This window comes from Notolepis coatsorum (assembly GCF_963971535.1).
Source record: "Notolepis coatsorum genome assembly, chromosome: 18".
Taxonomy (NCBI): Eukaryota; Metazoa; Chordata; class Actinopteri; order Aulopiformes; family Paralepididae; genus Notolepis; species Notolepis coatsorum.
This window is the reverse complement of record NC_140182.1, coordinates 80,086,013-80,103,426: the sequence shown is the minus strand read 5'-3', so window position 1 is coordinate 80,103,426 and position 17,414 is coordinate 80,086,013. Positions and strand designations below refer to the sequence as shown.

Below are 17,414 nucleotides of genomic sequence, written 5' to 3'. Positions count from 1 at the left end.
GATAGAAACAGGGCGTAGTTGCCTGGGTCTAATTTACTGCCTTTTTTGTGCAGTACTGTATTGTACCCATTCTGCAAATCTGTTAATAAAATGTTCAATCAATCAATCAATCAATCAATCAATCAATCAATCAATCAATCAATCAATCAATCATCAATCAATCAATCAGTCAACAGCAGGTAGACGCAGATGTGAGGAAAATTGGTTCAAGTACAAATACATTTCCATGATCACCATTAGATGGCAGTATCACCCAAGAAACTGACCAGAGAGTAACCTCTCTGATACCAACAATATCGACTGTACTTATGATATGAATGCTGCTAGGGCGTAGGTTTGATTTCAACATGGGGGGGGGGGGGGGGGGGGGGGTATGTAAATCTTGAGTGTCAAATACTTAATTTCCTGCATTTTATGGTGTAATTTATGGTGGAAATGTCTTTATTTATTTATATATATAATGTCCACGCTCTGGCAGCTCAGTACCTCACTGACCTCCTCCACCCCTACACTCAGTCACGGTCCCTGCGATCCACGGACACTGGTCAGCTCTCCATTCACCGAACGGGAGCATGTCTATGTTCCCCGGGTCCTATGTTCCCCGGACCCCGGGTCAGATGTTCCCCGCTTGATTGATTGATTGATTGAACATTTTAGACCACCAGCCCTGATTCCAAACTCTAACCTTAACCAACTTCGAAAGAGGCCTAAGCTTAACCAGTTCGAAACAAGGCGGACATTAATAATTAATAAAATAATACAAATTTATAAAATGTTCAATCTATTAATCAATCAAGCGGGGAACATAGGACCCGGGGAACATACGACCCGGGGAACATAGGGATGATCCCCCCCGAACCAGACTGCGGACCTTCGGGGACAGAGCTTTCAGTGTGGCAGCTCCCACCCTCTGGAACTCCCTCCCCACAGAACTCCGCAACGCCCCAACTCTGGACTCATTCAAAAACTCCTCAAAACCCACCTCTTCAACTTGGCCTTTAACCCCTAATTTCTCACTTTGTATGTTGTGTCTGTCCACTATGTTTGCTACTTTTGTTATCCCCCCCCCCCCTTATGTAAAGCGACCTTGGGTCTTCTGAAACGCGCTATATAAAACGAAGTTATTATTATTATTATTTATTTATGTAAAGGAAAAGACAACATTCAGGTGCTCACTGAAACAAATATAATGGAATATAATGCAGTAAGGCTCTCAGGCATTCTGGGTTGCTTTAAATATTTATTCTCCTGTATTATTAATATAGTTACAGGTAAGAAGGACAAATGTTTTGACCCCCTTTTACCTCTTTTGGGGAGGGGTCGTCTTTTATATTAGCTATATTTTATGAGGGGGACAAATTTACCTCTTCTCAATATTGAGGGTATGAGCTGTATACAGATGGCAATATATTGGCTGTGACAAGTTGCACAACATTTTTCAATTCTACTTTCTTACACACTCATGTGCACAAAACCAACCTATTCAAAACACACTGCTTACCGGTATATTAAATATATCTTACTGTGAACAGATATTGTATAAGCATCTCTGTATTGTTAAAAGATAGCACACAAGCTCTTCGTAGCATCAGCCCTGGAAGAAGCGGTAATGCGGTATCCATCTTACATATTAGGGTGTGGTGTGCGGATGGCTGATTTAACCCACCCTGGGGTCAAGCTAATTAGATCTGGGAGCAGGGCTGTCTATGCACATGTTGTGCACTGAAGTAATTGACACACACAGGTTAAACCAGTCATCCCCACACATGCAGAGGAGGGAGCCTCTGTCACGACAGCCCTGAACATCTGCCCTGACTTGTGCCATCTTACCACTTTTTCAATTAACTGGTCTGCCGTTTGGACCATCTCTGCCTGTGGCGGGGAGCCCTGAAGAAGCCATTTAGGTTCCACTGTCTCATAGGAGTTTCCCTATAGTCCCCAGTCTCTGATGCAACCTCTTAACAGGCAGGGGCCCACATGCGTGTTGCTTTTTAACAGCGGAGTAGTGCAAGAATGTGACAATGTGACCATGTGACCGCGGCAGCGCGAGAGAGCGGCAGTGCGGAAATAGGCTGTCTATTGCCATTCTCTAAGACAAACGCTAACCTTAACCAGCTCCTTAACAGCGCCTAAACTTAACCCTTCTAACCTTAACCAACTCCGAAACAATGCCTAACCTTAACCTTAACCATGCCTAACCTTAACCTTAACCATAGAAAGAATATTGCCATTCTCTAAGACAAACTCTAACCTTAACCAGCTCCTTAACAGCGCCTAAACTTAACCCTTCTAACCTTAACCAACTCCGAAAACAATGCCTAACCTTAACCTTAACCATGCCTAACCTTAACCGGCGAAAGAATACACGTTAAAAAAAAAAAAAAAAAAAAAAAATTGATGGGATTTGAACTTGTCACCAACAGACCGCAGGGTCGCAGGACCGCAGCGCTGCCAGGTGAGCTAAGCTTTAAATGAAAATCATGGCGGATTACGGCTACATAATGCCGCAAGCTCTGCCGCTCCGCTCCACGGCAGAGCAGAGAGCTCTGCCGCTCCGCTCTGCGGCTGCCGCGCCTGCCGCGGGGCGTGTCGCAGCCAATCAGGGAAAACGCGGAAGCACTCGGCAGCACTCCTCCGCTGTTAATAAGCAATAGGCGGCCCACATGTGGTTTGCCCACAGACACTTTGGCGACCTCTAGTGGCTTGGGTGTGCATATATATATATATATATATATTTTTTTTTTTGGTCCACTTTTTCTCCTCTTTTTCTATTTTCTCCCATCCCAATTCCATTGTGCCAATTCTTCCCTCCCCTGTCTTGAATGTTGCTCGCATATGCCCCCCACTGGCCGGTTGTAGGGAGGATAGAAGCCTTGCATCACGTGTCCCCTCCGGTACACGAGGAGGCAGCCTGTCACATCTTTTCACCTGCCAGCGCGGACTCTCATTGGCGAGGTGTAACGTGTGGGAGGCTCACACTACCCCCGCCCTTTCCTGTCTCTGCTGTGCAGGCGTCCCCAACCGACCTATATGAGTTGCTGTCCACAACGTCCAGATTACCACCCATCGACTTCCACCCTCTAACTCTGCCAATTGAGTTAGTATGACGGCTGGTCCAAGCTGGAGGCAACGGCGACAGCCGGAGTCGAACCCGGTGTCTCTTGCGTTGGTGACGAGCGCAATGTCCGCGCATATCTTTTAATACTATATATATATCGAATTAAAGCCCCATTTGTTGCCTGTCGATAGCCCTTTCAGGTGACAAGATCCGCTCAGCGGTTCTCGAGTTAAATGCCGATATGTGAGGCTTGCGCGAAGTACACGGTATTGCGCAAATACCACTCCCGACTCTTGGGGCTCGCTCTAGTTCCGTCAATCATTTGGCGATCTCGAAAATTATTGGACAGGGTTGTAGCCAGCGATGCGTTGCTCATGGGACGAGATTGCACTCCGGGCAACCTAAGTTTTGTGAGCAGAAGCGCGTGCACGGCTGCACGCGCGTGCACACAGGAATGCGCTGCACTCGACTGATGCGCCAACTCGCAGTACACACCTGGCTACTTTGCATATCAATAGCGCCGGTCGTCAGGTGTTACATTCCATTCGTAGAGGCAATTAGGCATTGTTTTTAGTCTGTCCTTATGCGAGGGAACATTTATGCGCATGCGCGGGAGCGCGCGTGCATGTGGCGTCATTAACGTGCGTGCAGCCTGTGTTGATATATGAGCATGCAACACTGTTTGTAGCCAATGAGTGTGGCTTTCCAATGAACCCCACCTGGGGATGTACGAATCAGGGATCTAAGTGAAAAGTCACGAGCGAAAACAGGAAGAGAAAAACCGCCTAATTAATTTAGGTCTATGAGGAAATAGAAACCAGGAACGCTGTACTACAGTAACAAGTTTTTCTACAACTCAAGTTCAGACCTATGTTACTCTATTTCATTAGCACTAAAAGTGAATTTTCTTTATTGTCTTTTATTGAAACTTCAGAATGTCATCTTTCAAAAGAGATCAGGCTCATGCATGTGCTATACGTATAAAGTATAGTGTTTTGGTTTGCAAAACAAGTATGCAGTCCTCAAAAACGAAAACTAAAATGGCCAATTTTGGGGGCACCTGTTAAGAGGTTCACTCTCCTGACCCACTGAGAACAGCTGACAAATGGCACAGGAGAAATATAATGTGCAGGTATCGTGTGTACTGTAAAAATCACATTCATCCGAACCCTGTGATTCTTACACTCTGTGTTGGAGGTAGATATCACCAGATCTCTGCCATCAGATATGAACACTCATCCTCTCTATTGGACATACAAAATGATTCCACGAAAGATAAGAGAGGAGGATATTAGAAAACTCCACCGCTATCATACTGCAATTTGCTTGCTATATTCTCTTAAAGGATATCGTCAATTCTTTCTCCCCCCTTTCTCTTCTCCATCCTGCGAGTAGCGTAGGTGACAGCTCTCACTTTCCACCCCAGCCTGTCCACTCAGACACATCATAGAGGCCTCTCAAGGCTTCAGACATTCCAGCGGGGCTCAAAGGGAGGGAGGTGGACAAAGGCTCTGTCGATGTTTGGATAAGAGACAATGGCTGCTTTTCTGGCCTTTGGCGCGAATATCTCTGATCTGCCATCATTCACACTGGGACCACACGCACACGCACGCGCACACACAAACACAAACACACAAACACACACACTCTGTCTCTGCTGCCAAGCTGCCTTTTCACTGTGTCTCCTCAAATATTCAAATATGGCTGCCTTTCACAGCAGTGATCAGACAGTAACATTTCTTTCTTTCTTTCTTTCTTTCTTTCTTTCTTTCTTTCTTTCTTTCTTTCTTTCTTTCTTTCTTTCTTTCTTTCTTTCTTTCTTTCTTTCTTTCTTTCTTTCTTTCTTTCTTTCTTTCTTTCTTTCTTTCTATTTAAGAATTTTTACATTTGAGGTTAAACATTGTCTAAAGGCAAGTGAGGGACATTTATGTATTACATTTTCTTTCATGATTTATGTTAAAAACCATCACAGTCACAAATTGTCACATCATACTTATATCTGCCAGTGCTGTAAGCAAATCTGGCTTGGCAAGATTTTTTTTAAATACGTTTTCTCCCGATTGGATAAAGTAGGAAGGGATACCAGAAAATGTAACATACTTATAACATATCCAACGACACTGAAATGCTGGATATAAAATGGTTAGCTGCTCTAGTTCATGTGCAGTGGTGTGCTAGTGACAATTAAGAAGACAGGTGGGTATAGTGGAATTGTGCAATTCTGTGGCATTATCTCCCATCAGCTAGTGTTATTGATATGAGCAAAACACTGCAAGGTAGAGCGGTCGTCTGGTAATCTTAAGGTTCCCGGTTCGATTCTGGCTCCTTCCAGCAGTGTGTCGAAGTGTCTTTGAGCGAGACACTGAAGTTCCAAGGGCGTAATTTTGTTGTCAATGGTGGAGGGGACACATTTGGGGGCGTGGTCAGTGGCATCATTTCAGTAAAAGCCAAGGTATGGCAAGGAGGGAGGGTGGCTGTTGCGGCCGGTGCTACGTATAGTTTTAAGGTTGCCGGGTGCGGCAACCCTTCATAGATTTTTTTTAATCAGTTGTGCAATAGTCAATATTGGTGAGTTGTTTCTATACAACACTTATGACAAGTCATAACGCTGCGCGAGTCTCGGAACGTGCATACTGCATTGTGTGTGAGAGAGAGAGAGGATCAAGTAGACAACATACTGTGTGTATAAAACAACAGCCTAGAGGCTTTTAAATACAACAAGGTCATAGACAGATATTTCACAGACACCAAGCAATGCTATTGCATTTCATGGCAATCACACAGACCATCGTTCACACCAAACTTTAAGGGGAGGGGTGCTATGTATTTGAGCACACCTGACGACATGGGCTGTTGTTATGCAAATACAGGTGGCCAGGTCGTACTTGGCGTGTGCACACAAAAATGCGACTCGTCCCTCGCATAGTGCTCACCTGGCTACTTGTCTTTGCATGACAATGGCTCAGGTCGTCAGAGACCTGAGCTCAGAGATGGAACAAGCAGCCGTTTTCCGTGTGGTCCTAGTGCCGCATCACGTCACCGTTTATTATCGTGTAACATTGTTTTGGACTGTAAAAAGTGCGGGGGACAATAACTGCCTTCTGAAACCATGCAGGGGACATGTCCCCCGTGTCCCCCCCCATAATTACGCCCCTGCACTGAACCCCTAACTGCTCTTGATGACAATAGGGTATATCTGCAGAACCACAGAGCCCAACGTCTGGGCGGGGCTTCGTGGCGTGGACGGGTTTGAGGCAGGGCTTCGTGGCGTGGACAAGTATTGTGGCCTGGAAAAGTCTTTGCACTACTCGCTCTCTCTCTCTCTCTCTCTCTCTCTCTCTCTCTCTCTCTCTCTCTCTCTCTCTCTCTCTCTCTCTCTCTCTCTCTCTCTCTCTCTCTCTCTCTCTCTCTCTCTCGTTTACGACATACACAACTTTCGTCTTGTTTACATCAGGGTCCCCCATTTTCAATTCATCATAACATGACATACAGATAGACAGTAATGTTACATCACTCTAAAGGAAATGTCTCACATACAGTAGACCCCCCAGTACTTTGTGGAGACGAAGATGATGAGTACCAGTCTTCTCCTCAGACATATAAAATCAGTTTTTCAATACAAGTACGACTCAAGACAGTAAAATCAGTTTTTCAATACAAGTACGACTCAAGACAGTAGTGCAAAGACTTGTCCAGGCCACAATACTTGTCCACGCCACGAAGCCCCGCCTCAAACCCGTCCACGCCACGAAGCCCCGCCCAGACGTTGGGCTCTGTGGCTCTGCAGATATACCCTACTCCTTGATGAGCAGGTCGGCACCTTTCATGGTCGCCTCCGCCGTCGGTGAGTGAGGCATGTGAGGCATAAGTTGTAAAGCGCTTTGGATAAAAGCTCTATATGAATGCAGTCCATCCAACAGAAAAAAACTTGGACCCATTTAGAATGTTTATGTTGTAGAATGTTATGTTTGAAAGGTTCTGTATCCTACTTAGCAAGAGGTGGGTCTTCTGCACATATTTTCTTACATCTTAGAGACTATCCTTCCTTTTTATCACCCTGCTGGCATGGTTTCCACCCTCAGAACGGAACGAAACCATACCCAGCGAGGGATCTGTTTGCACGGGTAACCCACACCTGGCCAGAGATCAACAGGTGAGTCCCATCACACGGAGCAGGCGGATCCATTATTCATGCAAGACCTGCCTAGACTTGGCTGCCTGGCTGCAGCTGAGACATCTGTGTCATGGTACTGTGTGAGTGTGTGTGTCTGTCTGTGTGTGTGTGTGTGTGTGTGTGTGTGTGTGTGTGTGTGTGTGTATGTGTGTGTGTGTGTGTGTGTGTGTGTGACCTCTGGAGGTCACCAATCAGTTAGGTACCCCTGGTGATTTACTGTACAGATCACATGCAATTAGAATATACAGTATTCATGGCGACGGCCCCTAATTAGGGGCAGAGATCCGCCCGCAAGAAAGCGTCTAACCTTTCAGCACTCCAGCATCAGGCGAAGCGCACAACATTACGTAAGCTTCTGTATTTCACTCGATCCTGTGTGAGATCTTACCGCTTTTGCGTATCCTGTCCTCGAGCACCTCTGAGTGTTCGTGGGGCATCTTCCTGGTGAAGACCTGAGCGGAACGCAGGAACATGGCCTCCACGGCCGAGCCTTTCAGCAGGGCGATCTGATCCTCGTGGTCCAGAGCCAGGAAGCCTGCCGGAGGCACCACACCACTGATTGTAATTACACACCAACAGAGTGAGCTGTGCTATGAAGGTTAAATGAACACCTAGCTTAGCACAAATGAATGGAAGCGGATACGGATCAGCTAGCCTAGCTTAAACGGGGGTCATCCCTATGTTCCCCCAGCCCTATGTTCCCTCAGGCCTATACATTCCGACAGCACAGGTATGGCCATTCTCTAATGCACATAACGTGTTAACACCCCCCCCCCCCCCCCCCACACACGCGCACACCAGTAACGCCTATACATTTTCTCGCCCTTTGCTTGGTGCCGTGGAACTGGAAGTTCTGAACAAGTAAAACCTTTCCTCCACGGTTTCCAGGGATCAAGCTTCTATGAATAGCAGCCATTTCAAACTGAGGAAAAACATAGGGCTGTGGGAACATACTGTAGGGCTGTAGGAACATAGGGCTGTGGGAACATTGGGCTGTGGGAAGATAGCGCTAGGGGAACATAGGGCTGCGGGAACATAGGGCTGTAAGAACATAGGGCTGTGGGAACATAGGGCTGTAGGAACATAGGGCTGTGGACAAGGGCGTAATTTAGTTTTCAATGGTGGAGGGGACACATGTGGGAGCGTGGTCTGTTGCGTAGAGTTGTAGGTCGTGGGGTGGGGGGAGGGGGGGTGATTTCGTAGATTTAAAAAAAATCAGTTGTGCAAGTCAATTTTGGTGAGTTGTTTCTATACAATTCATAAGTCATAACGCTGCGCGAGTCTCGGAACGTGAGAGAGAGAGAGAGAGAGAGAGAGAGAGAGAGAGAGAGAGAGAGAGAGAGAGAGAGAGAGAGAGAGAGAGAGAGAGAGAGAGATTGTGCTATTTAATATAATGTATAAAACAACAGCCTAGACAGACCAGGCTGCAGAAACAAATTAGTGGGGGGGCATAAAATGTTCTCGGGGGGGGCACAATGGTTTTTCAACACAGGTTCCCTTTTATACGTTTCAGCTGGGACAGCGGCGCTGTGGCTTGCTTGGCGCTGCCCACGGTGCTGAACTAAACAGTTTAATGTTGAGTGATTTTCAGTGTCAAATTTCCCTCAGGATAATACATTTCTATTATATTCTATTCTATATCTTTGAAAAGTCTCCATTTATTCAACACTTCTGAATTCACTGACAAACTGAACTGAACTGACAAAAATAAGGTGCATAAAAAAGCAAACAAAATTCCTCCACAGGCTACTCACCATCATAAGTAGAGAGGCAAGCGGTGTTTGGGGACATAGTGAAATCTTCTTAAAACACTGTCCCTCCACTCATTCCTGAACTTTTTTGTTAAGTCCTTCTCAAATGCCAACTGAATTAAATTGGCCTTAGTTGCGTCGATGAAGCATACTAAGGCGATGTTCTGTAAAGACGTTCTTGAGGGTAGAAAACGAATTCTCACAGTGTGCCGTGCTAGCTTCAGTAGTGTTGTTGTTGACATCAGTGCCCCAGGTGGTGAGAGCAGGCAACTGCACCTCCTCATCCATCACGCTCAACATAGGGGCCCCCCAGGGCTGTGTTCTGAGCCCCCTCCTCTACTCCCTGTACACACATGACTGCGTAGCACAGCGGAACAACAACACAATCATCAAATTTGCTGATGACACAGTAGTGGTGGGCCTGATCTCTGCCAACGACGAGAGGGCCTACCTGGAAGAGGTAGAGAATCTGTCACAGTGGTGTCAGGAGAACTGCCTCTCCCTGAACGTCAGCAAAACAAAAGAGATGATTGTGGACTTCAGGAGGTCGGGGGTCAAGGACTACAGCCCCCTCAGCATCGACGGGGCACCGGTTGAGAGAGTGAACAGTTTCAAGTACCTCGGAGCCCACATATCCGAGGATTTGACATGGACCACACACATTGACAGTGTTGTGAAGAAGGCACGACAACGCCTCTACTTCCTCAGGCGCCTAAGGAAGTTCCAAGTCAGTCAGAAGATCCTTAGGAACTTCTACTCATGTACAATAGAGAGCATCCTGACTGGCAACATCACCTCCTGGTTTGGGAATAGCACTGCACAAGACCGTAGCAGACTACAAAGAGTGACACGTTCAGCCGAACGCACAATTGGAGGGGGGCTTCCCACCCTCCAGAACATTTACAACAAGTGGTGCAGGGGGAAGGCTAAGCGAATTATTAAGGACTCGAGCCACCCGAACAACTGCCTCTTTGAACTGCTGCGGTCAGGCAAGCGATACCGGAGTCTTAAGGCGAGCACAGAAAGACTCAGAAGAAGCTTCTATCCCCAGGCCATCAGGCTGCTAAACGAACAATAAACACTATGCAACAACCATCAAATGCACACAGCACACACACCCACACGCACACACTCACTTAAACAAACAACACACTGCAGCACCCACTCTCCACACTTTAGATCACACAAACACACTTTATATTTATTGATAAAGGATTTGCACTACAACTTGTACACCTACTGTAAATTGTACCTAAATTGCACCTCATCCCATTTCTGCCTTGCACTATATAGTATTGTATATTAGTACACTGCATAGTATTGTATATTATATGGTAACTCAGTTACGTCTATTCTGCATCGAACATTGTACATATGTCTATACTGAACACTGTGACCTTTTTTTTTTTTTTTTTTTTTTTTTACTTCTAATTTACATGCTATACTATGTTATTTTATTTCATACTTATCTTGTCTTGCACAGTCTCTGGAGCGTAACAGTAAGAAGCATTTTGTATAAAAGTATTCTGTACTTCTGTATGACAACTATTAAAGAAACTTGAAACTTGAACTTGAAACTAGGGCTGTCCCCGACTAAGGATTTGGATAGTTGACTTTGATTGAAAAAAAAAAAAAAAAAAAAATGTACCAGGGTGGGCACAGCTGACTCAGTGGGCGGGCCCGGCCCAATAATGCCCGCCCATGGCGCCGGGACTGAGCCTAGAGGCTTTTAAATACGAGGTCATAGACAGATATTTCACAGACACCAAGCAATGCTGTTGCATTTCATGGCAATCACAAAGACCATCGTTAACAGTTTCACACCAAACTTTGAGGGGAGGGTGCTATTGAGCACACCTGACGACATGGCTGTTGTTATGCAAAGACAGCTGTGGTCGGTACTTAGCGCGTGCACACAGAAATGCGACTCGTCCCGCCTCGGCGGGTGCTCACCTGGCTACCTTTCTTTGCATGACAATGGCTCAGTCAGGTCGTTAGAGACCTGAGCTCAGAGATGGAACAAGCAGCCGTTTTCCGTGTGGTCTTAGTGCCGCGTCGCGTTACATTTATTATCGTGTAACATTGTTTTGGACGGTAAAAACGTGCAGCGGACAATAACTGCCTTCTGAAAACATGCAGGGGACATGTCTCCCACCCCCCCCCCCCCCCATAATTACGCCCCTGGCTGTGGGAACATAGGGCTGTGGGAACATAGGGCTGTGGGAACATAGGGCTGTAGGAACATACTGTAGGGCTGTAGGAACATAGTGCTGTAGGAACATAGGGCTGTAGGAACATACTGTAGGGCTGTATGAACATAGGGCTGTGGGAACATACTGTAGGGCTGTATGAACATAGGGCTGTGGGAACATAGGGCTGTAGGAACATACTGTAGGGCTGTATGAACATAGGGCTGTGGGAACATAGGGCTGTAGGAACATACTGTAGGGCTGTATGAACATAGGGCTGTGGGAACATAGGGCTGTAGGAACATACTGTAGGGCTGTATGAACATAGGGCTGTAGGAACATACTGTAGGGCTGTATGAACATAGGGCTGTGGGAACACAGGGCTGTGGGACCATAGAGTTGTGGGAACATAGGACTGGAATATAGGGTTGTGGGAACATAGGGCTGTAGGAACATACTGTAGGGCTGTGTAGGAACATAGGGCTGTGGGAACACAGGGCTGGAACATAGGGCTGGAACATAGGGCTGTGGGAACATAGGGCCGTCAGAACATAGGGCTGTGGGAACATAGGGCTGTAGGAACATAGGGCTGTGGGAACATAGGACTGGAACATAGGGCTGTGGGAACATGGGACATGGAACATAGGGCTGTGGGAACATAGGACTGTAGGAACATGCTGTAGGAACATAGGGCTGTGGGAACACAGGGCTGGAACATAGGGCTGTGGGAACATAGCGCTGGAGGAACATACAGTAGGGCTGTGGCAACATAGGGCTGAGGTTGACATAGGGCTGAACATATGGCTGTGGGAACATAGGGCTGGGGGAACATTGGCTGTGAGAACATAGGGCTGGGGGAACATAGGGCTGGGGGAACATAGGGCTGGGGGAACATAGGGCTGGGGGAACATACTGTAGAACTGTAGGAACATAGGGCTGTGGAGATAGGGCTGTGGGAACATACGGCTGTGGGAACATACGGCTGTGGGAACATAGGGCTGGGGGAACATAGAACTGTAGGAACATAGGGCTGTGGGAACATACGGTTGGGGGGACATACTGTAGGGCTGTGGGAACATAGTGCTGTGGGAACATAGTGCTGTGGGAACATACGGCTGTGGGGACATAGTGCTGTGGGAACATAGTGCTGTGGGAACATACGGCTGTGGGAACATATGGGAACATACGGCTGTGGGAACATACGGCTGTGGGAACATAGTGCTGTGGGAACATATGGGAACATACGGCTGTGGGAACATACGGCTGTGGGAACATAGTGCTGTGGGAACATAGTGCTGTGGGAACATACGGCTGTGGGAACATAGTGCTGTGGGAACATAGTGCTGTGGGAACATACGGCTGTGGGAACATATGGGAACATACGGCTGTGGGAACATACGGCTGTGGGAACATAGTGCTGTGGGAACATATGGGAACATACGGCTGTGGGAACATACGGCTGTGGGAACATAGACACCCTCCTTTAAAACTCGGGAAGAGGTGTTTTTGACCAACGCTTCCATTCATTTGTGCTAAGCTAGGCTAACTTGCAGCCGGATAGCCGGAGGAGATTGGTATGATATCTCTCTTCTTGTCTGACTCTGGAGAAGATGGTAAGCGCATTTCCCATAATGTTGCCGTGTTCCTTTAACACCATTGTTCTCCTTAATGCTGACCTATTACCAGTGACCCATTAGAATAGTAAACTGTATTATAGGTACATCAGTACAATGATAATGTTACTGTCTGTAGTTTGCGATAATGAAAGAACTTTGATCTATGTATTAATAGCTTTCCATGCTAGCAGGGCTTGGAATTAACACCCATGGAGCTACCGCAGGTGAAGGTTGGCTGTGGTGAGTAACTGTCAAACCTACCTGCCCGCTGTAGAATTGTAATCATGGTTTTTTGTATGAAATTATCTTTTAAGCTTCTGCAATACTGAAGCAAATTAGACTGGGTATAACATTAGTTATGGATGCTTTTACTAGTCGTGGGCGTGACCATTTGATACCATTAAGTATTGTAAGTGGTATTTCTTTGTTAAAATAAATAGTGTTAAATATGTCAGCCATCACTGATATAGGGTGTTTGGTCAGTAGGTCTCCCAGTCCCGCTGCTCTGTAGTAAATAGAAAATAAATGTTCTGGTATACACACATTATCCAGAATTGATCCAGAAAGAGATTGATATTTTTACTTGCCAAACCAGATTTGCTTACTGCACTAGCAGATTATTTGACTTGTTTCAAGATAATGTTTGCAGTGTGGAGTTCTCTCTCCTGATTGGATAAAGTAGGAATGGGATACCAGGAAATGTATCTTCTGTTTACTGCAGAGCGGAGGGACTGGGAGACCCACGTTACTGACCAAACACTATATCAGTGATGACTGTTGGAATGTAGAGCTATTATTTTAACGTGTATTCATAATTTTTTTTAATACATGCCACTTACAGCACCTCTAATAAGCCCAAATGCCAGATGATGCCACAATATAATACCTGGAATATTTTTGGTAAACTCCACCAGAACTTGAACGTGACTCGTGGCCATGTCTGTCAAGAGGAGAAAGTTCTCTTCTGCGTTGAACTGTTCCTGGAGCTGTGAGGAGACGACAGCAGCGTACGTCAGAGAAAGGAAGAGATCAGACTGAGTGAAAGAAGATACACAACTAGTTACATCAGCTCCACCGACAAGAGACGTGCTTCTGAAACAGTTGCGTGTTGTTCCCGTTAGCTTGAGGTGTGAGGGATCTACCTCACCTGGGTCTGTTTACATAAGAGTCATATGATACGACTATAGACTGTAGACGTACACTGGCTCAGATCGCACACACGTTTAATTATGCATGTGAGCGCTAGTCTCCTTTTAAATGTAATCCCCTGGAGCTGGTAATGGAAGTGTAAGTAGCACAAATAGCACACTAATAATAATAATTAATAATAAATAATAAATAAGTGATATTGAAAAGTAACATACCAGCTTTTTGGCCATGTCCTGAGGAATTCGATGCTTGTTGTACGCGTCTACTATGAAATTCAAGAGGGCCTGCTGCTGTTGCGTGAGTTCAACCTTTTCCTGGATAATAAAAAGAAAATCAGACAGAGATTATTTAGCTGCAGTTATCTCATTTGCCCAAAGGTTTTTGTGTCACAATTTGTAAGGTTGCCGGAGGCCATAACAGATATTGTAAGTGTTGCAATGGAGTTCAGACTTCATTCCATAAAGGATAACAAAAAAAAATGAAGTATCATATGCAAGAAACCATTACCTCATTTGTCATGTTTATTAACATCATTCTTTATTGTGTAAGAATGTTACCTTTCAAAGGAGACCAGACTCATGCATGTGCTATAAGTATAAAGTATAATAAATCGCAAATCACTTTTTTTCTTAGTCTGGTTTGTTCATACAAAAATATAAAATAAGAGAAATTGAGATCAAGAGTTTTTTTCTCCAATGGTCAACTGTTCTGGAATGTACTTGAAAGTACTGCGTTTTACTTTTACCTCGAAAGTGCTTGAGTTTACAAAAGGTCCTTTGCACTATTATTCCTAAAATTGCTGCACTTTGTTAAAATGTTCATTGATCTGTTGGTTTGTGTAGTAGCTAATACAGGATTTTGCTGCTTAAACGTATGTATAATGTATATTCATTGATTCACTTATATACCAAAATTCATTTGAATTGAAAAATCTAGCTTTTCGCATCAAATATTGATATGCGATTAAAATGTGATTAATTTCGACTATAAACTATTAACTATAAAGTCTCGAATTAATTCGATTAACATTTTTAATCGTGTCACACCACTAATTGCATTGTATTGCAATGTATTCCATTGTATTGCATTGTATTGTATTGCATTGTAATGCATTGTATTTACATTTAGTCAATTAGCTGATGCTTTTAACCAAAGCGACTAACAAATTGTGTAACTATTTCATTGTATTGCATTGTATTTCATTGTATTGCATTGCACTGCACAGTACAGTACAGTATGTACTCTAGGTGCACTGAGTGTTAACACTAGTATCAGCCTGAAATACTCTGTATTGATTAACATCACAGATTCCAATAACTGAGTTCTAATTCCTCTCTTATCTAATGATATCGAAAGGATTAGATATCAGTTAAATTAGAAAACAAAATGGAAGGTTGGTATTTAGATTAGAATGAAACATTTGAACTGTGTCTGTAGAAAGAATGCCCCCCCCCCTCCACACACACATATCACACAACTTTCTACAGAATAAATTTACTAAAAAAAGTTCAGTATCAAGTAAAGTATGCATATCGATACTCTGTATCCTAAAAGTACTCAAAAGGAAAGTGCCGGAACTTGGTCAGCAGGTAAGTGGCCTCTAGTATGTATGTAATACTCCTACAAGGCAGGTTGTGATTACTTTGGTTGGTTTGGTCGTGGAAGTGACCCGCTTGCTGTCTCCATGGTCTCCCCCCTCCGTCTCGTCCCCAGTGGACTGTCCCGGCGAGGCCTTGGTGTGCTTCCTCAGTCTCTTCGACTTACACTGGATCTCTGTCAGCAGACCTGCCCACAGTGGTGAAAGCCTTAAAGGAACACGCCAACATTTTGGGAAATTTGCTTACCGTCTTCTCCAATTTATTTATTTATTTTTAAAGCCTATTGGTAAACAACCTGTTTATATCTCCTCACTGTTAAATTGGAATATTGGAACCTATTCAACTCGATCGAATGACTGGATGGTTTTTAGGGTTCCTCAAATTTGTTCTGAGCTAGGGAAGTCAGCCTTTTCCTTTGATGCCTCTAACTCATGGAATGTCCTTCAACTCTTGCTGAAATTGGAGGTTCTCCCTTCCCTTCAGGGACGTGCACAGGACTTTAGAGGGGCAGGTGCTCAAAGGCTGAAAAGGGCACTACACTTGCGTGTATATATTAACCGAGCGCGCGGGCGCGCAAGCACGATTTTTAAGGGCCCTTTTCGGGCGGGGGGCCCCCTTTTTATGCTTTTTTTTTTTTTTGGGGGGTTATCAAATATTCAATATTGAACTATAATAATCAGTGCAGGAGCTCACTTATCCTTGAAAGACACTTTTATCACTGACTTAAAAGGCCCATACATCTCCATAAATGTTCAGGGGGGAGGGAATAAGTGCTTACCCTACAGACCCCAAGAAGTGCTGTATATTCTGTATTGTTTAATATAAATGCATTTTTTATTCCAATCCCGATTTGTATTTGAGATTCCCAAATCTCATCGGACTTGACTTATTTGTGTCCCTCAATGAGTGTAATACCAGCATTCAACTACAATTCTATCCTGACATTTTTCAGTTGGAAGGGCAGTCTATATGCGTAACGGTAAAAAAAAAAAAAAAAAAAAATCATTTTTTTTTCAAAAAGGGCACTTTTTTGATGAGGCTCAAAAAGGCAGGTGCTCAAGCACCCCTTGGCCTCTATGTGTGCACGTGCCTGCTTCCCTTGGAATGTTTAAGCATATGATTTCAGACCATTGTGTGACTACCTGTAACTGTTTTAGTTGATCTTTTTAAATGATTTTGAAACGTTTAAAATGTTTCACTCTGGTGTTTAAATTTCTGTGAATATTGTTATGTACTGTACAATCGTCGTTTCTGTAAATGAGGGAAACCTCAGATGCTTATGATTTTAATAAAGGTTAAAAAAAAATAGATAGATACCATGTTTCCTCTCTGTGCGTTCAGTAGAAAGCTATCTGGCTGCATGTTAACCTATAGCGTATGTGGCAATTCCAGGTGTAAGGCGGCAGAATAAAACAACAGACAGACGAGTTGTGTTTAATAGTTTCTCTTTATTTTCCAATCAAACAAAACATTTCACGGTTCTCCTCACCCTCTCTGACTTCAACTTAGACTGTCTGCCGGGCGGCTTTTCCGCTTACCGGTCTGTCTCCTCGCCCCTGATATGAGAGAGTGAGTGTGTGTCCTTGGGCCCTATATGCTCACTCTCCTCAACACGCGCATCGTGTCGTGATTCTCTAGCTCAGGGGTCTCAAACTCAATTTACCTGGGGGCCGCTGGAGGAGTCTGGGTGGTCTTGATGGCCTTCTAGCGGCAGGTGCGCCTGGAAGCAGACGCCCAAATATGGGCAGCGTCTAGCCATTGGGCCGTTACGTGGCGCCCTTTAATCACCAAGCCCAGTGGTGGCTTGGGGTTGCCACACTTAGCACAATGAATGGAAGCGGACATGACCGGTTAGCCTAGGCATAGTCCAACTAACACC

General features: G+C 44.9%; 1 protein-coding gene across 1 annotated transcript in view; it reads right to left on the bottom strand.

The window, feature by feature from the left end:
* Nucleotides 1-17,414, bottom strand: part of nr1h4 (nuclear receptor subfamily 1, group H, member 4) — a gene marked incomplete at both ends in the record, with an annotated part of 69,560 nt that overhangs the window by 4,379 nt on the left and 47,767 nt on the right. The window contains 4 exon segments of the mRNA XM_084335383.1: nucleotides 7,621-7,767; nucleotides 13,675-13,774; nucleotides 14,153-14,251; nucleotides 15,580-15,722. Of these exon segments, the coding sequence (XP_084191509.1) occupies nucleotides 7,621-7,767; nucleotides 13,675-13,774; nucleotides 14,153-14,251; nucleotides 15,580-15,722 (489 nt within the window).